The 22,128-nt window shown below is 37.7% G+C and overlaps 1 protein-coding gene across 1 annotated transcript; it reads right to left on the reverse strand.

Moving 5' to 3' along the window:
- Positions 1-21,264: 21,264 nt before the first annotated feature.
- On the reverse strand, positions 21,265-21,672 carry LOC109244565. Its single transcript, XM_019411674.1, has one exon. The coding sequence runs from the start codon at positions 21,670-21,672 to the stop codon at positions 21,265-21,267; it is 408 nt and encodes a 135-aa protein (XP_019267219.1).
- Positions 21,673-22,128: the final 456 nt, after the last annotated feature.

A 22,128-nucleotide genomic window follows, 5' to 3' on the forward strand; every position in this document is an offset into this window, starting at 1 on the left:
ACATGACAAAATTTCTCAATTTATCCTCTTTGATCCATATAAATTTGATGTTAAATTTAATATATAATCATGAAATATAGCTTGAAATTGATTAGAATCACTTATCCAATGTTAGTAGATGAAAATCCCTTCTCTAAGTCACCTCCTACCGAGTCTAGGGTTCTAAAATATGAGAAATGAGACTAAATCCCGACTTTTCTAACCGTTTGTTCAGTTGCAATTGTCGCAATTGCGACATGGATTTGCAATTGTGAACCCTCGCAATTTAAAAAAAACTCGCAATTGCGTCACTGACAGGCTTAGGGAATTTTTTGCAATCGCGATGATGGGTTCAGAAATGCGAACCCTGCTCCGCTCGCAAAAGCGACAAAGTTGTTGCAAATGCGAACCTAGCCCAGCCCCAAGTCACCTTCGCAATTGCGATACCTGTGATCCCCTGCCAAGGTCGCAACTGGGACCCTGGTGTTCGAAAATGCAACACTAGAGGTATCAGCACACTAGATTCTATTTTTTAGTCCAAAACATTCCGAAACATGTCAGAAATTCATCTGAGCCCTCCGGGCTCCAAACCAAACATCCAAACAAGTCTAAAACCATCATACGAAATCGCTCGCGCAATCAAAAATACAGAAATAACATCTTGAACAACGAATCGGACACCAAAACACATGAATTTCAAAGTATATTTCAAGAACTACAAGAATTGCAACTAAGCGTCCGAATCCAATCAATTCAATCAAATGTTACCAAATTTTGCAGACATGTTCTAAATAACATAATGGACCTATTCTAAGTCCCAAAATCACATCCGAACACGATAGCCAAAAGTCAACCTACGGTCAAACTTCTAAACTTCAAATTGCCAATTTTCGGCAAAACAACACAAATACACCTACTGACTTCCAATTTTGATTCAGGACATACGCCAAATCTAAAATCACGATAGAAAACTATCGAAGCCATCAAAATACCATTTCGGGGTCGTATTCACAAAATTCAACCATTGATCAACATAAACAACTTAGGCTTTTAAGCTAAGAATCAAAGGGTCCAAATCAACTCGAAATCTTCCCGGAATGAAACCAATCAACCCCGTAAGTCACTAAATTCTAATCAGACATGTGTGAAGCATTAAAAGGGGAAACGTGGCGCAATTACACAAAATGACCGATCGGATCATTACACGAATAGGATAAAACTATCATTGAATTCAAAAAAAGTAAATCAACTCAACCACTGCTGTCGTCCAACTTTTGATTATTGATGGGGCCAAGTAAATTTCTTAAGGGGTCCTATGTGTGTGTGTGTGTGTGTGTGTGTGTGTGTATATATATATATATATATATATATATATATTTGTGCCTAGGCTAACGGGTTGCCGGGATCCCCATTCCACAATGTAGGTCTGCCTCTGAACGACATCAGAGGCGGACCCAAGATTTTAGTACAACGGGGGCACCACTATCTTTAAATATGTCAATAACTAGAGATAATATTTGGCGTATAAATCTGTAAAAGTGTAATGATTATGATAATTTATTAGAGTATAAACTATAAGAAATTTATAAAAAGAACGTGGTGTCACCCGACACCATTTTGATTTTTTTATTAGATATATAGGTAAGTAATATACAAAGCGTTACATTTTACAAAGCCTTTATAATGACACTACTTGACAGAACTGGTTTACTGGGTTATCAGTGAAGCGCTTCAGTTTGCATAAAAATAAAAGGGTTCAAAGCTCTCTAGGTTGATGTAATCTGTCATTTTTTGTTCATATGCAAAAATATATAAGTTGGCTAGGAGATGGCTATCGAACCCAAGCCCAACCAGCAAAGAAAGGTACTTAAATCAAGGAAAAATGACAATGTATAGCCGCTGTAAAAATAATAGCCCAAAAATATATAAAATTGATATATTTTTTGTCTTTATATACATTCTGTATGTTATATACAAAAATTATATAATTTTTATACACATTTCGACTACCAGATATAAAAAGTTTATGGCGCAAGCTAAAAGTGATAATACCCCTTAAATCAATCAACTCAACCACGGCTTCCGTCTAACGTTTGGTTAGTGAGGGGGCCAAGTAAACATCTTAAGGGGTCGTGTGTGTGTGTGTGTGTGTATGTATGTGTGTGTGTATATATTTTTTGGACAACACAGGGATATCTTATATAAATATATCACAAAATAGTAGAGGTAGAGGTTGTATTGTTTAGATAGCCCGAGTGGGCATTTCCTACTTGGCTATTACAGACTAACAACATGTCCCTTAGAATATTATGGTTACCAAAAGATGCTAGCCTATGGCAAACATCCTTGTTAAGGCGCCTAATAGCATAAGTTTTTCCATCACAGTCTGATTTTATGGCATTAGTAACAAAATACGGGGCATAGTAGATAAGGATAGTATCCCTGCTGATGCTGTTGCTCTTCAGTCCTTGTTTAGCCAACATGTGTGCCGGCTTGTTGGCCTCCCTAAATGTGTGATGTACTCCCTGGACCTTCACTTGCTTCATTAACCATCTGCACTCATTAACAATGTCATTAAGTAATAGTAATCCATTTTCCAAGCAGTTAATAACATCAGTTGAGTCCGTTTCTACTACTAGCTTTGTGAAACCTTGTCTAATGGCAGTTGTAAGACCAATCTTAAAGGCCAATAATTCTGCATGGAGTGGAGATGCTCCTGAGGATTTCCCATGGTAGCCAGCTATCCAGTGGCCCTGGTAGTCTCTGAATACCCCCCATAACCACAAAGTGATTGGTCTTCGTTGAAGGAACCGTCAAAGTTGAGCTTGATAGAGTCTCTAGGGGGTTTGTTCCATATAACATTAATATGGATTTTGGCCGGCTTAAAATATTCTTTCTCCGTTAGAAGTTTGAACTCCACTGATAAATTAATAACACTTTGAATATTAGGGGAATGTGTGTAGTTATTAAAGAGATTATTATTTCTATTTAACCAAATTATCCAAATGACAAACGGAAATAGATCGTGCCAAGAAATGATAGGATTTTTGAAAGTTGATTTGTGATCACGTATATAAGTGAGCCAATCAGTGGCATCATTCCATACTCCGGGGTTTATACCTAAATGTGTCCATAACTGTTGGACTGTCGTGCATTCTAAGAAAATATGCTTGATAGTTTCTTTATCAGATTTGCAAGTAGAGCATATGGGGTCTATGTTAATACCTATATGGTTTAAGAAGCTCCTAGTTGGAAGTTTATTATGGTATCCTTTCCACAGAAGAAATTTTATTTTATTTGGACAATTTGTGTCCCAAATCCAAGTATAATCCTTGTGGCAGACTAGTTGATCATCTAGGAGGGTGTAGCAGGATTTGCTAGTGAATAGACCATTTGAGCTCAAAGCCCAAAAGGGAGTGTCATAGGAATTGTTACTAATCTGGGTAGCATTTATTTTATTTATGATTTTGGGTTCTAGGGTCATAGAGAGTTTGGAGACTTCCCAAGTGTTATTATTCCATATGTCCCTTATGGTAATAACTTCATCTTGTTGGGTTAAGGGGCCCTGAATAATTTGGCGAAGAGAGTTGAGTTTAGGAATCCAACGATTGTTCCAGACACTTAAAGTAGAGGATTTGTGAGGCATCCAATTAATACCTTTGCTACATATTTCCCAACCTAGAACAATACCATTCCATATGAAGGAATTATTATTCAGAGTATTCTTTGCACCATAAAGACATTGTAATGTTTCGGCCCAAGGGGATTTTGTGTTTTGAAGGAGTCTCCAAGTTAGGTTGGCTAGACTTACTAGGTTTTTCCTTTTTGCGGCATGTAAACCTAGCCCACCCACCTTCTTATTTTAGGTTATATTATCCCATTTAATGAGATGAAGTTTCTTTGAAGTGCCATTTGTACCCCATATAAAATCATGTTGGATCTTGTCAATTTTGCTAAGTATCTTGGCAGGAAGAAGGGTATATTGCATTGAGTGGTTTGGAAGAGAGTTGAAACATGAACTTGCTAGGGTACATCTGCCAGCCATACTTAGTAGGTTGGATTTCCAAGTACTGAGTCTCGAGATCATGTTATCCAGGACAAATTGATAATCCTTGGCCCTAGGTTTGGAGTTTGTTATAGGAAAACCTAAGTATCTGCCAAAAGAATTACTGACTTTGATGTTCAGGGATTGTGAGAGAGTAGTTTGTGTAGTTTTAGGGCAATGTTTGGATATAATGATTTTTGGACTTTGCTTTGTTAATGGATTGCCCTGATAGGAGACAAAAGGAGTTGACACAGTCCTTGATGGCATCAATAGATTTTTTATTAATCTTTGCCATTAAGGTAAGATCATCCGCAAAAAATAAATGAGATATTTGGAGCTTGTTATTGCCAATAGTGATTGGATCCCAACACCCTATATCAACCTTATGGTTAATAAGGATGGAGAACATTTCCATGTAGAGGATAAAGAGATACGGGGACATAGGATCACCTTGTCGAATACCTCTGCTTGGTGAGAAATAACTAGTTCTTGTACCATTGATTAGGATAGCTATTCTACTAGAGGTGACACAACTCATTATAAGCTTTGTAATGTTTGGAGGGAATTTGAAGAATTTTAAAGCTCTATAAACAAAGGACCATTCTAAACGATCGAAGACTTTTTCTAAATCTATTTTCAGGATCATGTTATGACTTTTGCCACAATATTTATTCATTCTAAGCATTAGTTCCTGAATGATAATGGCATTGTCACATACTTTCCTATTCTTTAGAAAGCTGCTTTGGGAAGGGCTGATCAAATGGTTAAGGAAGGGTTTCAGCCTAGTGGAGATAACCTTAGTGATTATTTTTGTAGACAGTGTTACAAAGACATATAGGTCTGAAATTTTTTAAGTTGTTAGCATTGGGGGTTTTTGGAACTAGACAAAGCAACGTATCATTAATAGTTCTAGGTATTTTACCCGTTTTAAAGGCTTCTTGGCAGAGTTTGGTGACTGAATTCCCCACAATATTCCAATAATTTTGAAAGAAAAAGGGGTGAAGACCATCTGGCCCGGGTACCTTAAAAGGTTTAAAAGAGTAACAAGCCTTGGTAATTTCAGCATGGGTAATAGGGTCATCGAGGGAGGATAGATCCAAGTTAGTAAAACACTTAGGGTCCTTTTTAATGAGGCTCCAATTGCTACTAGTGTGAGAGGATATGAAAGCCATTTCAAAATAGTTTTTTGTATGGTTAATTGTATCATTAGGATTATCAATCCACCTTCCTTGATCATTTTTAAAAATAAATTTAATATTATTAACTCTTTTCCTATTGGTGGCTACAATATGGTAGAATTTTGTGTTAGCATCACCCTCGTTTAACCAGTGACTCTAGAACGGAGCTTCCAGTAATCCTCCTTAATACGTAGAATGTTATTGTACTCTTGAGTTAATGAGTGTTCTAAGGATTGGAGAAATTTACTATGATAATAGGAAGGGGAGTTTTGAATAACTTTGAGTCTAGCAAGGATGATTCTTTTCTTTTTAAAAATATCCCCAAAAGTAATATTTTTCCAACTAATTACAGCCTTGTTGAATATAGACGTGGCCTTATTATAAGAGTTGTTACACCATGAGTCATTTACTAAGGTCTTGAAATGTGGGTGTTTACACCAGTATGGTTTGAGTCTGAAAGGTTTATCAAGTAAGTGGCTCTTTTTAGGAATAAGATTTATTAAGAGCGGGTTGTGATCGGAGTGAGTCTTGGGTAAGTGACTAATAGAGGCATTTGAAAAAAATCGAATCCACTCATTATTTCCAAATACCCTATCCAAGCGTTCCAATATTAGATCATTATTTGCCAAACCTATGATTAGACCAAGTATATTTACAACCTTTATAGCCTAAATCNAGGCGGAGTATTCTTCTTACGAGTTTTTTCCTTCCTCTTCCCTATTTTTTTCTATTGTTGGTTATGACTTTTAGTATTGTAGTTTTACATACTATTATGAATAGCTAATTTGTTATCTAGAGTTTTGATAGAACCTTTTGTAGGATAAATTCTTGTTATGTTTTTATATAATTGAGCCATAGCTTTTCTCTATTTGTTCAACTACGTTTATATTTTGGTTGATTGAAGAGCTCTCAATTAGCTGTGCCTATTTAGTATGCATAACTCGGGAGAGAGTGCATATTTAGATAATTGTTGAACAACACCACTCCCAGAGTATATGAGGGATCAATAACCGAGGGTTTAAAGGTGGGATTAGGGATAACGAAGCCTTGGGTGCGATCTGAAGTGAGCTGTATTAAATGCCAGCTAGCGTAGCTCGGGAGAGTGCGTCTAGTAAATTGTCGTAATTACTCGGGAGAGATTTACGGTAATAAGAGTGCTCATGATCGGTAGAGAATACTTAGGCGAAATTATAGAAGACATAGCGGGAAGGATTCCGAAAATTGGGGAAATCATAACTCTGGACCTCCTTAATCTTTTCTCTAACCCTCAGTATCGTTAGTTGTTAATTTACTAATTTAATTTGTTAGTTAATTAGTTAAACAGAGGAATCTTAATATCTATAAGTTAGGAATTGTTCAGGCTTGTCTTCTTGGTGATAGTGAACAACTGTAGCTAAACCTTAGTTCTCTGTGGGATTCGACTCCGGACTTGTAAACCGGATTATATTTGCAACGACTTCTTAGTCCTTTTTATAAGGCATAGTTGGGCGTGATCACATATTATAAAGTTAGTAGCATTAAACATGTTGTCATTAGGGGTTTGGTTGTGACCATTTTCCAGAATCGCCCTTGTAGGGTTCAAGTGTCCCCTCAGTGTTGGAACAAGTATCATTGCTCGGTTCCCCTCGTGGGGTGGACGAATGTCCATTGAACACTTGACCATGTTTAGTGGGCAGGAAATGATATGCCTCTTCTCTTGATTTTCCTTGAATAAAAAGACCTTTACCTCGTTTAGGCTTCCCAACTCTACCACTGATTCCCCTATCAAGTCTATTGGTTCTATCATTTCCTCTTCCATGTGGTTTCCTGCGTTTGGAGCTACTGGAGGGTTGAGGTTGATGTTCTCCATGGGGACTTCCATGTTGAAATTCTGTGGTTGTGATTGTGGGTGATTTTGAGGAGCATCCCACTGCATTAGGATAAGATTCACAGCTGTTAGGGCTTCCGGGGGAAAGAAGGGTAGATCTAGACCTAGATTCTGAGGGAGAATTGGGACAAGATTGAAGTGGGGAGGGAGATTCCATTGAGCTCTAATTTCTTGCTCAAGGTTGGGATTCAAGGCTGGGGCTAAGGGTTGTAAGATATTGTTCACCCACACATGATTCATGTAGTTGTTCATGGCTAAATGAAGGCCCTCCGACACTAGTTGTGCTAGGTATCTCGGATTTTGGATTAGGATCACACTCTCTTGCCCGTTGATGGTGGCATTGAACATCAACCCCCTCCCCATTAGACCTATATCGATCCAAGATAGTGGGTGGTGGTCTTGAGGTAGTGGTAGTTGGACATAGATTATTGGATTGTTTGGGATGTGGTGTGGTAGTGGTGGGAGATTTTCCATATTTAATGGCCTTGTTGATCGGAGAAGTTGTATTAATCTGTATCTCCTTCGGTTGTTCAAGGGAAGTCTTGGCATGGTTGGGATCGTTATTTCTACTTAAAGTGTAGCGGTTTGGGGAGTAGGTTATTATTGCATCTACATGCATGCAATCCGGGTGGGTTAGCGTATTTGTATTTGAAGCAAATTTTGAAGATTTGGGATGGGATTCTGCATGGGAATTTATTGCCACTTGTCGTGTAGTGTTGTCCATGTGTTCATTTGAGGGGTTTTCACTGGGGTGGGATTTTTGTTTTTAGTGGTAGGTTGTTTAGGGGTAGAATGATTTTGTTTATTAGTATTATTAGGAAGGTGACATAGCTTTGTGTTATTAGTGTGGGTTACTAGGGTATTTATAGAATGATTAGTAATATTGGCACCGTCAGAAGGTTCCATTGTACACGTGGACTTGTGCATGTCCAAGTTATTGGGTAATTGTTTTCTAATTCCAGTTGGATTAGTATCTAAAACCATGTGCTCGTTGCACAATTCAGAAAAGCTGTTTTTCAAGCGGAAAATATTTTTATTCACGTTTGTAGTGGTTTTACTGGAATTTGCCATTTGAGTGTGGCCTTTGCCATCCTTGTGAAGAGAAGGAATATTAGGAGATTTATTGATAAATTTAAATTTTTGGGTGTCTATGTACTTAGCAGTTGAAGCATTAAATAACTTAGCATTAATACCTGCCTCTGTGGAAGTGTTCATCCCTGTATTTTTCTTTACTGACCTTCTTGTCTTCTGAAAAGAGACAGTGTGCCAGTCATCCTCATTGCTTGTTGTAGTGGAGTTTTCGGTGTTTTGTAATTGGTTGATTTTGTCTTCAGGTTCCGTTGTTTGGTGCCCAGATTTTGTCACCATTGAACATTGTCCAACTGTGTGGTCTAAGGAGCCACAGTTCTTGCAAAGTAACTTATCACCTTCATACTCAATGACTTGTTTATAATCTTCTATAAGTAAAAACTTTTCAGCAGGTTTGTTTAATGGTAGTTCAACACAAAGCCTAGCATATCTTCCCCTTAAGGTGGAGGAAGTGCAGGCATCTACTTTTAATAATATACCAATTGAGTTACCAATCCTTGGAAGGATGATTTTATCATAGAATTCAGTAGGTAGATTAGGTAGCCGGACCCAGACAGCAGTGCATATTTGCTTAGTATTGGCTGCCACGAAGTTTGGTTTCCATTTTTGACAGGATAAGAAGAAACCAAAGACAAACCATGGTCCATTTTGTAGGACATGGTTCATGCTTTCAACTTTTTGAAACTTTGCAATATAATAGTCTGCCCCCAGATCGATTAGAGGGAAGTTTTCGTTTAGTTTCAACAGTTCTTGAACCTTTCTTTTAAGTGTTTGATGAAGGATCCGTTTGCCTTGTAATTTGATGATTATGGAATATCTCCAAGGCATGTACATACGTTCCTTGTCCTCAGGAGAGAGAGTGATTTTTCCATTTCCAGACAAGGAAGCATCTGTATTTCTTGTGGATGGCTCAGTGTTGTTATTATTGGGAAGGGGAATAGTTTGTTCGAAGGTGATGTCTGCCTCTTCGGTTCCTTTAAGGAGTTGATTTTTAAAGGAGTTTTCCTGATTTCCAGGATCCTTGATAGTATCATTGGTAGTTAAGTCGGGTGGTTTGGGGGGAATAAATGTCATCTCTAAGTCTGTGTCCACTTAGGGCGAGGGTGACGATTGAGTTGTTAGAGGAGGATTTTAGATTTTAGAGAGAAGGCAGAGCTTCTCACTCTAAAACTTCCTTTCTGGCCTTGTACTGCCAGTCTCAACATATTCGCTGCTCAATTGTAGTGAGAAAATAAATATGGGTAATTAGAATTTCGCACTCAATATTTATTTTTCAAATGTCTGTAATAGGCATTTCGAAATGAAAACTGTCATAGTGCGCTTAACTGCTTAAGATCGGTAAGCGTGCTTACTGTTTATGTTTATTTCAGTAAAAACTAAATTAAGATTAGATTAATCAGTAATTTAAAAGATATCAAGGCAGGTTATTTAAAAAATGAATGAGAAGAATAAGTTTTCGTTTGATGTCTAACGTATTTGGCTTGTTCTGTTCATCATATTTAAGCAAAAACTCAACCTTAAATTTCAATCAGTTGTAGGTTGATGTTGGCATGACTAAATTAAGTACATTCGGTGATCAACTTATTGATTACCTTAACAAATTCCAGATTTAGAACTTCTCTAAGGAATTCATCAAATTATCTTCCAACATAGAGTCACCTTAACTCCAAAATTTAGGTGCCTTTGTTAGTTTTCAAATCATGGTTAGTCCATCCTGTTCTAGTCCAAAGGATGTAGTGCAGCGGATGAGGCTGCTCTTCCCTTAATCAGAGGTGCTCTGAGTATAAAAAATCTTTGATAGGGAGCGCTTTTCCCGAGTGGGGTCCTACGCGGCGCAAATCCGAGTATAATCGGGCTCCAATACCAGTATCGAATATCGGGTGGGAAATCAAAAAAGACAGTGACAACCTTTTGAACATTACAGAAAAATAAAATGAACATTCTTATTCCTTTTTTTAAATAGTAGAAATATAAAATTCCTTTTCCTTCAACACACCATATGCACATTCTCTTAGGAGCTATAATATGTACCTAAGCTCTAAACAGTTACATTTCAGATACTACAATTGACCAAATACACGTCTCTCACACACACATACATAATATGTTTCTAGTGGTTAATGAATGTGAGGAGAATCATGAGGTCTCAAGCTCAATTTTCTATAGAGACAAGAAATATTAGATGATTCTTCCCGTGTCTAAGCCATAATCGAGGCACGAGCAAGTTGATCTATAGACCATCATAAAAAATTATTTTTACCTATAATGAAAAAAAACCTTAAATAACCAGATTTAACATTGAATGCATAGACGGGGAGGACAAATTTTACAATCCAATATAATGTTGCATTAGTTATATAACTTTCTTCAACAAAGATTTAAAAGATACGAGATATTAGTAATAAAATACAGTACATTAGTAGGATCACTCCATTTCATCCGTCACATCTTATATGAACATGCATATAGCAAGTGCAAAAATGAAATTGCATTAAGGAGATGGACCACACAGCTAAATAAAATTCCTAACAATTGACGATTAAGAACAATTTTCAAATAAACGATCAAAAAGTGAATTTATAGAGTAATACTCGGTATATGTTTCACAAGGGTTGAGAAACTCCACCTCTACATCTCAAAAGGAAGTGCTAAGAAACTTCTGTAAGTTCCTCCTCCTTGTTTGTACTTAGCGATATTCGAAATTCAATATCTCATGAGGATTATACTCTATGTGTTTGCAGTTACTGCAATGGCAAAACCAAGGAAGGTACTACCCAAAACCAAAAACGGAACAGATCTCCAGTTCTCAGCAAATGTCCACACTGTTCATGGAAGTTTGGATTGACAGATTGGTTTGTGCATGTTGACATCTGCAAGGCAAGAGTTGTCGCAGCTACTGCTACCACCACCACCACTGTCAGGATAGCTAAAGGCAAAAAGGAAAAAGGGAAAAAAAGATCACATCGGTAAAGGGATATAATTGATCGATTTCATTTTAGTTCTAAATATTTCGTTTGACACAATGGTAATTACTTATATGTTTGATGCTTAGCTATTAAAGTACTTTGCTATGCTTGAACTTTATAAGTGTGTATCTTTACTTTTCGAAAAGGGCTTATGTGTTTGATGGAGCGGTGTGAAAGTATTTTATTATTTTTGAGCTTAATTTTGTAAGTACTTACTTGAAAAGGGGAAACTACTGATGTACAAAATGCTTACTTTCCTAAAAGGGCTGAGAAAGTAAAATTGTCAAAGAAACTAGTTGTTTGAGGTAGGAGTGAAAGGTAGAGAACAACTTTTGTCGCAAATATTTTTTGATCATTGGCGACATACCCCATGTCTTTTTTACCCTCACTCTAATTAGACAATAATGGGATTTGCGAATTGGAGTAGGCACAGTGCTTCGTGCAGGCTGTGTCAGTGCCAGTGCCTCTACCAGTGCTGGTGCCATGAAAAACAAGTATAAAGCCAAAAAGTAATGAGATAGGAGTATCTATACTTATTCTTCGACAAGACTCATACTTTTTGTTTCGAATCATTAGGCATTATCAAAGGAAATTTCATCTGCTTCACATAGACGGAAGATGGAGTATCTACACTTATTCTTTGGAAGATCAAAACATTATCATGACCTTACCTTGTCGTCTTTCTGGTGTCATGCCCAGTGTTTTTGAGAGCGAGAAGCGCAAAAAAGGCGATATGAGCTCGCCTCGTTTGAGAGCGAGAAGCGCAATTCTTAAAAAACATAATGTAAACTTTGCAAAGACACAATATAAATAATCAAAAAGTTCAATTTAAAAACTTAAAAGTAGATACCACAAATAAAGGCTAAAATACTAAATAAGAGGAATAAAAAGGAGAAGAAAAATTGCGCATGCCCTAGCTGTGAGCAGACTCTTGGACGGGAACAACAAGAAGAAAGAAGAAAGAAAAAAAGGAGAATAAGGAAAAAGAAAGAAGAAAAAAAGAAGAACAATTACCTAGAGGATTGTCTCTGACGACTTGAAACCTAACAGCACTTAGCAGCAATTGATTTTGAGAAAACATGATCTTCACTTTGGTCTGAGGGGTCTGTTTTGTCTAATAAAAAAGAGGCCCAATTTTTTTTTTAAAAAAAAATGACCCTTCTGAACAGAAGCGAGCGATTCTGCGCTTTCTTCGACTGAAGCGAGCGCTTCGTGTGGTCGAGTCGCCTCGGCATGGAAAATCGAGCAGTCATCGCTTCGCGTCGCTTCTCGCTTAAAGCGATCGCTTCGTCGCTTTTTAAAACACTGGTCATGCCTCATTATTTAATTTGTCTAGGACTAATTTATATAAGCTACTTACAACTTAATTGACACATAAAAGCTTGAAGAATAAACTCAAATAGCCGCCCATCTAATTTCTTAAACTAAAAATAGTCGGGTGGATATATCATATATGTATAATGCATGTGCAATATGTGTATAATCCTTTTATACCGGTTAGAAAAAAGTAAATAGTGAATCTGACCGGTTATTTGTGTAACAATCCCTAAAAACTTTGATGGTAGACCAAAATGAGTAAGAACACTACCTTAATTTTCAAGTAGTTTTGTAACATTTTGAAGGTGGAATATCCTTTGATATGGCATCACTAGATACATTATTTAAAATGTTTGATTATTGTTGATATATTAGATTATAATATCAAATATAGAATGTTAGATAAATAAAAACTAATTAAATTAGTTAAAACTTTTGTATCTGAGAAATCTGGACAAGAAAAGTATAATAAACTATTTAATTTAATTTCAAGAAATAACAAGGAGCGGATGTAGCACCAACAAGAGTTGTGGTAGAGTGGTAAGTACTCCTTCATCCTTAACCAGAGGTTTCGAGTTTGAGCCCCTGGGTATGGAGTCGCCTTTGTTAGGGAGCGCTTTACCCCCCAATCTGGGACTTCCCGGCGCGAATCCGAATTAAGTCGGGTCCCAATGTGGGTACCGGACACCGGATGGGAAACCAAAAAGGAGCGGATGTAGCATGGCTTATGTTGAATTTGGTCACAGGTTGCCATGGTGGAATTTATTGGAACGTTGAAGGTTAATTAAAAGTAATTAAAGGCACCAATTTAGATATCAGTTATCAGAGATATGCTAATAAGTGACCCTAATATTGTCATGTGACAGCAAGTTAGTCATGACTATGTTGGGTCTTTATGGTGTAGGAAATGAAAGGAATGTAGTCTCATATAAATTAAAGAGAAGAAAGTTGTTGGGCTTATATTAAGAAGTATTTTCACACTATTGAGAAGAAGGCAAGCCCTCACGTCTTTGGCGCCGGCGAATATGAATTTTATCTGATTGATTAATTTAATTTTTTGCATAATATGTTCTCCTTAATTTTTATTTTTTGCGACTTTAATAGGCACTAGGCCCCACAACCTTGTTTCCGAACAGGCATATTCACACCTTTTGAATCTATTTCCGTAAAAGCCACCTAGTATTTCCCCGAAGAGGGACTATGTTGTGCCTCAGCCTTGTTTCCAAACAGGCATCTTCACACTTTTTCTTTGATAATCAAAATTTCATTAATCACCAGCAATCAATTATATAACTATATATTCACACCTTTTTAATCTCCGACTCGTTGATTAGAAATTCAAAGTACTGCGTAATTCTTAAATATATATTCATTACCAGGTAAATGTAGATGGCGAATTACGAGTCAAATCAGGCATAGACTTGATTCACGTACTAGAATAAAGTCTTCTTGAATCATACGAAGTTCTGTAGGTACAGGAACAACCAAATCAATGGTATTGTCTAGTATCAAGAGAGTAAATATCTGGCCCTTATATATTGCCATAAAACCAAGGGATATAAATCCTGTTCCCTGTACGTCTGACTAAGATTGCATTTTTTTTTTTTGTTGTTAGAACCTATTTCTTTTTTGGTCCATTTAAAAAAATGAACCCTTTTTAAATTTGGTAATAATTTAGCTTAAACTTACAATTCTACTCTTAATGAGAAGCTTTTATAACCACAAAAATACTCTGGCCCCTTTTGACTTGTTTAGGACCACAAATTCCAAAAGTCTTCATTTTTTATTAAACTCCGTGCCCAGTCAAATAAGTTCACATAAATTGTAATGGAGGGAGTAATAAAGAGTGACTTGTCTTCTAAATTATGCACAGGGTCCCGAATCATTCTTGATTCATCAAGCTTACAAACTTGAATCTATACCCCGTCATAACTCATGAACACTGCCAACAATTCCCCGTCAGTTTTGCCATGAAACTTCGGCAACGGTTAGTAGAGAGGCAATTTTGAAGGAATGTGTCTGAGGACTTGATCCAACTCAGTTCATTTTTCTCCACATATGGTAAGCAAACAATAGTAATTCCCCTTGTAGAGTAACGAACTCGATTCTTTGAAAGAGGGGGGAGGGGGGGGGGGTTGGGGGAGAAAAAGAAACAGTTGAGTTGAATGGCCAAATAAATAGGTGGTAACTCAAGTTTGACACTAGTAAAGGGGTTGAATTATGCAGTTGTTAGGTGGTAACTAAGAGGATGCCGGAGGAGTGGAGGTGGAGTACAGTGGTGCCCGTGTATAAGAACAAAGGGGATATCCAGTGTTGTAACAACTATAGGGGTATCAAATTACTAAGCCGCACCATGAAAGTCTGGGAGCGGGTGGTTGAGGCGAGGGTGAGGGAGATGACGTCTATATCCGTGAACCAGTTCGGTTTCATGCCGGGCCGCTCCACTACAGAAGCTATCCACCTTGTCAAGAGATTGGTGGAACACTTCAGGGATAAGAAGAAGGACCTGCACATGGTGTTTATCGACTTGGAGAAGGCATACGACAAGGTCCTAAGGGAGGTGCTATGGAGGTGTCTGGAGGCGAAGAGCGTGCCGGAAGCCTACATCAGAGTGATCAAGGACATGTACGATAGAGCTAAGACTAGGGTTAGGACGGTGGGTGGCGACTCAGACCATTTTCCGGTGGTAATGGGGCTTCATCAAGGATCTGCACTTAGCCCTCTCTTATTTGCTTTGGTGATGGATGCTATAACACGCCATATTCAAGGGGATGTGCCATGGTGTATGCTATTTGCTGATGACATAGTCCTGATAGACGAGACGAGGGTCGGTGTTAACGAGAGGTTGGAGGTCTGGAGGCAGACTCTCGAGTCCAAGGGTTTCAAACTAAGCAGGGCTAAGACAGAGTACCTGGAGTGCAAGTTTAGCACCGAGCCGAGCGAAGTAGGCAGGGACGTCAAGCTTGGACAGTTTCATATATCTTGGGTCGGTGATTCAGGGGGACGGAGATATCGACGGGGATGTCACTCACCGTATAGGGGCGGGGTGGTCGAAATGGAGGCTTGCATCAGGAGTCTTGTGTGACAAGAAAGTGCCACAGAAACTCAAGGGGAAGTTTTATAGAGCTGTGGTTAGACCTACCATGTTGTATGGGGCTGAGTGCTGGCGGTGAAGAACTCCCATGTCCAGAGAATGAAGGTTGCGGAGATGAGGATGCTCAGGTGGATGTGCGGGCTCACTAGGTTAGATAGGATTAGGAATGAAGTTATTCGGGAGAAGGTGGGGGTGGCCCCAGTAGATGAGAAGATGCGGGAAGCGAGGCTCAGGTGGTACGGGCATGTGCGGAGGAGAAGCCCCGATGCCCCGGTGAGGAGTTGTGAGCGGCTGGCGGTGGTTGGCGCGAGTCGAGGCAGAGGGAGGCCCAAGAGGTATTGGGGAGAGGTGATTAGGCAGGACATGGCTAGAATGCGGATTTCCGAGGACATGGCCCTTGATAGGAAAGTCTGGAGGTCTAGTATCAGGGTTGCAGGATAGGGGCTTCTAGAATTTTTCGTACTTCTGTCCCGGGGCTGGGGGGGGGGTTGGTAGGGCTCTCCATAGATGATCTGTGTATTGTATTGTGCCCCCTTATGGTAGTTACTGGTCGATATATTTGCATGCCATTTTATTTATGGTTTATGTTTAGATAATTATTTATGTGATTTCTGCTGGAGTTACTAATGCTCTTTTGCTTTTTGTTTTTTGTTTTTGTTTTCCTTTTCCTTTCCTGAGCCGAGGGTCGATTGGAAACAGCCTCTCTGCCCTTTCGGGTAGGGGTAAGGCCTGTGTTCGTATTACCCTCCCCAGACCCCACCTTGTGGGACTATACTGGGTAGTAGTAGTAGTAGTTGTTGTTGTTAGAATCAGTCGTTAGCAACCAAGCTGGCCTGACCCAACTCCTAGTGACAGGGATGACTGGATGTCATTAGCTATTAATCTGTACAAAGGCTTGGACTAATACACTGGCTCATAAAACAGAGTATTGTTCCATGTGATTAATGTTTGCTTTGCCTATTTGTAGTCTAGTGTTGGCCCAAGTAAAAGTTAGTTTTGAAGACTGACAAAGGAACTTAGGCATGAACCAGGTCCATCCCTCCAGGTCTATCCCTTGTGTGCATAGAAACGGGCAGATTCGAGCATGTGGGATGCACGTGAAGGAGATAAGCTTAACTTGGTGTATTTAATATCTCCTGATCGAAAAGGTTGCATAATTGATAAGGAGAAGGACTCCTTAATCAAAGAGAACACTATCCAAGATAGGGAAGGAGTTAGAAGTTGAAATCAACTAGAACTCTTCCACCAAGGAAGAGTTGCATCAGAACTCTAGTTATCTCTTCATCTACTAACTCTATAAATTGCAGGATGTTCTCACATTACACGTGTTGCACAAAAATGCAGAAGTTAAACGTGAATTGAGAGCAAAATAGCAAGGCTTTTTGCAAGCAATTCGTGTGTGATTCAAGTGTGCAAACCTGAAGCTACATGAACCAGATTGAAGAACTAGCTCCATAAAGAGTTTTATGTGTCTTTCTTTATTTCTAGTTCAATTGTAGTATGTGTTTTCATATTGTTCCTTTCAGCTTTATCTAGAAGCAATTGTAATAGGTACTTTGAGTATTCAAGTTAGAGTTAACTTGAAGTTGTCGCAACAGTTAGAGGCTGGTTGCTACAACGGGATTAGAGGTAATCTTTAGGTTTACAAAGAGTTTTGTAAATGCTGTTTTGGCTCAGTGATTTAGTGAAGTGTTGGGGAAAATCCTACTGAGTAGTAGGTTGTGGTTTTCTCACCTTTTGAGCCGGGTGTTTTTCACGTGAAAATATTTGTATTCTTTACATTCTACATTTATTATTCCGCAACAGTAATAGAAGGAACTGTTTGTATTACTGTGTTAAAAATCGGAAAATTAGAGAAGCAGAGAAACATTAGTTTAATAAACAAAACAGAAAAAATAATTCCGAGCCCACGAGTTGCTTGTGTGTCCTTAAGGAATTTGATCACCTCACTGTTGCCCAAGGTTTTGGATTAAATCCTCCCAGGATAGAATGGAATAACTATTCTGCAATAGTGGCAATCGAAATTACAGAATTTCAGCGAACTCAACAGACGGAGCAAATCACACTTGATACTTATGTTTATTTGAAAATAATGCAAATAGAAAAGAGGGGAGAAATTTTCAGATTTTTCCATATCTCAAAAATGAGGCAAGCCTCTAAATTTATAGACGAAGGAAGGGTGAGATGGAGAGGTGCAATCCAAAAAGGTGTCTCTTCCATTTCCCATTCACACCCTTTAAAGAAAAAACACAACAATCCCCCACATGAATGGGGAATGGACATATGTGAAAAATATGCATGAAAATACTGTGTGATTCGCAAGTAAGGATTAATCACATCAGAAAATGATATGCCTTACGATTTGTTGCATATCTTATGAAAACGGAATCAATATTTTTCGATCCAATTTTTATCCTTTTGGGTTTAAAAACTTGAACTTTACCCAAATACCCCCCCACACTTGGAAGTATTTCAAGTTGGGTTTTCTTCCTTTCCATTTTTTCATATGGAATGAATTGTGTCTTGTTATAGGGAACGGGAATGAGTATTCGGTTAGCTGTAAGCATAGCTTCCTACCCCCCCCCCCCCCCACAAGTTTTGGGTAAATCAGAACTTATCAACTAGGCATTCATCGTCTCCTTTGACGTTCTATTCTTTTTTTCCATAATTCCATTAGATTGCGGTGACTAAGGGGCGATCGTTTGGTGAATAATTTCATATTCCAAACATATTCTTCAAAAGGAGATTCACATTCGACGCCCCTATTACATTGTTGAGCCAACCATATGACCTTTTGTTTGTGTCACGACAGAGCCAGAATTAATAAATGGTGAAGTTTTTAATCTTCAAACCAAGTAACATCTTATACAACAAGATTTAATAAACGGTGAAGTTTTTAATCTTCAAACCGAATAATATGTGACACGATCAAATTTAATAAACGGTTAAGTTTTTAATCTTCAAACTGAATAATGAATTGGAGAACAAAATCACTAAGACTTTTAATCTCCAAAACGAGTAGAAAGTCATAGTCTATACTTTACTCCATCAAATGAGTAGAAAGTCACAAAGACTTTAATCTCAATGAACGAATAGAAAATCATGCGGATTTTAATCTCGAAACAGGAGTTGAAAATCACAAAGATTTTAGTCTGTTTGGATTCAAAACGTACTATAGGATGAAAACGAGTTCACCAAACAATCTCTGTCGGGATAAACCACGACGCCATTTGTTAACATCCACAACGGTTGATCACATCCCTTGGCTCATTCTCTGTTTCGTTGATTCCAATCTCCATACGTAAATATGATCAAGAATTCCAATCATTTTAACATAAGGCTGCTATCATCATCATTACACTTATTGAGATGGAAGTTATGCCTTAAACTGTAAACGTATGATAAAAAGGCATAATTCTTTTTGCCTTAGCATATTCATGGAACACAGTGCCTCTCTTAATATTCACTTTCAATTTTTGCTGCAACTCCGCCTCACATTGGATTCAAACTTAACTACCTTATTTCGTACTCTACAATGCAACGAATTGACCACAATAACCAATAGTCACACCGTTTTATACTTAGTAGAATAATATACGGCTTCGAATATTGCTCGTTCCTCTATTAACAATCATACAATCATATTTGTTCCAACAAAAAGATTGTCATGATACGGATGAAGCAAGCGAAACAGGCCACCATGAGCACATCTACATTTCTTAATAGCGGTTCCGCCGAAATATTATGAATCTTGCCAAGTTGACCAAAAAACCAGTAAGTGTAAATTAACTTGGAAACAAATGAGAAATGATCAAATAAATAAAAAAAAATAAGGAAATAGATTTTCCTTCCCAGACATGGCCACCGTTTCTGATGCACAAAAAATAAAATCTCATTACCGTCTTTGCCACCAAACTAATGGTCAGAGACTCTGGCTCTTAAAATAGATTGTAGCGTGTATTTTCTTTCTCGTTACTCTTGGCAAAATAATGTTGATCAATTTTTATTTTCTTTTCAGGAACTCCAATAAGTTTCCAACAGTTTCACCATGTTATCACAACAATGAACACACATATTATAGAATTCAACCTGCACCAGAAAACCCATATAGTAGAATTGACAAAAAGAGAACAGAAAGCAGAAAAGAATTAACTTCCTCATTCCTCATTTGCGTAGTAGCCAGTCTCTAATCTCTACCATAATCTTAAGCAAGATTAAGAGCACGTTTCATCTTTTCTCTTATCAGCCGTCTCAACACAAAAGAGATGAACACAAGAAAATAAATTTTAAATTCCTTAAGATTGTTTGTATTACTGTGTTAAAAATCGAAAAATTAGAGCAGCAGAGAAACATTAGTTTAATAAACAAAACAGAAAAAATAATTCCGAGCCCACAAGTTGCTTGTGTGTCCTTAAGGAATTTAATCCCCTCACTGTTGCCCAAGGTTTTAGATTAATTCCTCCCAGGATAGAACGGAATAACTATTCTGCAATACTGGCAATCGAAATTACAGAATTTCAGCGAACTCAACAGACGGAGCAAATCACACTTGACACTTATGTTTATTTGAAAATAATGCAAATAGAAAAGAGGGGAGAAATTTTCAGATTTTTCCATATCTTAAAAATGAGGCAAGCCTCTAAATTTATAGACAAAGGAAGGGTGAGATGGAGAGGTGCAATCCAAAAAGGTGTCTCTTCCATTTTCCATTCACACCTTTTAAAGAAAAACGCAACAGGAACACTTTGAAGAACCAGATCCTTCCATAATCAATTTAAGCGAAAAATTGATCACCGCACAAATCACCCCTTCTTGTATGGTATTAAGCGTAAAACATCATCTAGCATTGTGTTTGTCATTTGTGCTGAGAAGGAAACATGGACGAGCATATTTATTTCAGATTATGCCATAGGATTATGGAAAGGTGACACGGAGTAGACTTTTTCCTTATATTGATTGCCCCTATAACACTAATTGATATTGTCACATCAAAGGGTGTGGCCTAAGTGAATTAGAATACTTAATTAGAAAATTTTAGGTAATTTATTCTTATACGTCTAAATCTTTGATGATAGAATTACATAAACTGTCATTTCCCAGACACGCGCATAGTTGGGAGTTTATAGTGCTTACTAAGCTTGTAAGGTTAATTTCACTAATGGTCACTCAACTATATTTTTCACTAAAGTCACTCAATTATTTTTTGTCACTTAAAAGTAACTAAACTTTCACATTGTCACTTAAAAATCATTTTGGCTCAAACCCCTACAATAAATATGACATTAATTTCGATTAGTGTCGGAATTCAAATTCATTTTACCAATCCATCTTTAATCCACTTAAACTTGACTCGGGCGGTCGGCACTAATTTCGACAAATCAGACTAAGAATTCGTTCAATTGGCTTGACATCCAATTACAGAAATATAAAAAGAAAATGGATCAAAGTTAAACAATACTGATGTAAATATGTTTTTACATTATTAATCTATAATAGTTGGTTACTTACTAATTTCATCAAGATACTATTAATTAATGCTTGTAATAAAGACTAATCTATATTTAAGAAACTTTATGGTGCAAATATATTTGATACCACACTTAAACGACCAAGATAAGAGAAAATTGGTCAATTATGTACTCCTCCTATACATACATAATAAGAAAGAAAATAAAAATATTGAAACTGAGACTGACTTTACTACCCTTTCGAATATGAAACACTGTAATTCATTTGTGGACGACAACAACGTTATCTGCTGAAGTTGACAACGACGTTTCTCCTTGTGTTTGCACTTGTTTTTCCTTTCTGAACCTAAAGAAATAAACAAACGCAGAAACTGCAAGCAAAACAATACCGATTGCTCCACACACCAAGCTGGAAATCAATAATGCTTCCCTCACGTGATCTTTACTGTTGTGGTGAACCGGCATCCCTCCTCCGTCGCCGCCAATCCACGTCAAGTTCTTCGCAATCGGCAGCGCCACCGGCGGCTGAGCTTTCCGTCGGCCACCGCCGCCAAAGAATGAGAGCATCTCCGGAACGTCGTCGTTTGTAGTTGGTGTGGATGATAAGTCTTGATTTGTCAACCCATGCTCCGCTGGACGGAGCTCTCTGCCGTTGGATTGCAAAGACATTATGGATAATAATATCATAAATGTGAAGATAAGAACGTTTTGGAAATATTGCCTCATTGTAATTTCGTTTATGCTGTAGTAATTTTCCAGGTGTGGTGTTCTTTAAGGTTTGTGTGTCTATCTTGATTGAAGAATGGAAAAAAGTGGTAGTAGTAATATATGAATTTTTTATTTGTACTGTAGTATAAATGAATTGGGAGGTCATGTGGTAGTTAGCCTTAGCCAGTTTGTCAAATTCCATAATACATACAAAGGAGTAAGGACGCGTGATTTCTTGTCGGCTCAGACTGAGAAGAGATTTCGGTAAAAGGGTATATTTCGTTTGGTTTGTTAACTGGACTAACGAATTCTTTGGTTAAACAAGTTTTACTACTTTATCAAATTACTTTAAAAACTGATTTATATATATATATATATGTACTCCCCGATTACTTGGCACTATTCAACTATGTACAA

The sequence above is a fragment of the Nicotiana attenuata genome, unplaced genomic scaffold, assembly GCF_001879085.1.
Source record: "Nicotiana attenuata strain UT unplaced genomic scaffold, NIATTr2, whole genome shotgun sequence".
In the NCBI taxonomy this organism is placed as follows: domain Eukaryota; kingdom Viridiplantae; phylum Streptophyta; class Magnoliopsida; order Solanales; family Solanaceae; genus Nicotiana; species Nicotiana attenuata.

Coding starts and splice junctions, on each gene's coding strand:
- LOC109244565 (XM_019411674.1), bottom strand. CDS start 21,672: ATGTCTTTGCAATCCAACGGCAGAGAGCTCCGTCCAGCGGAGCATGGG.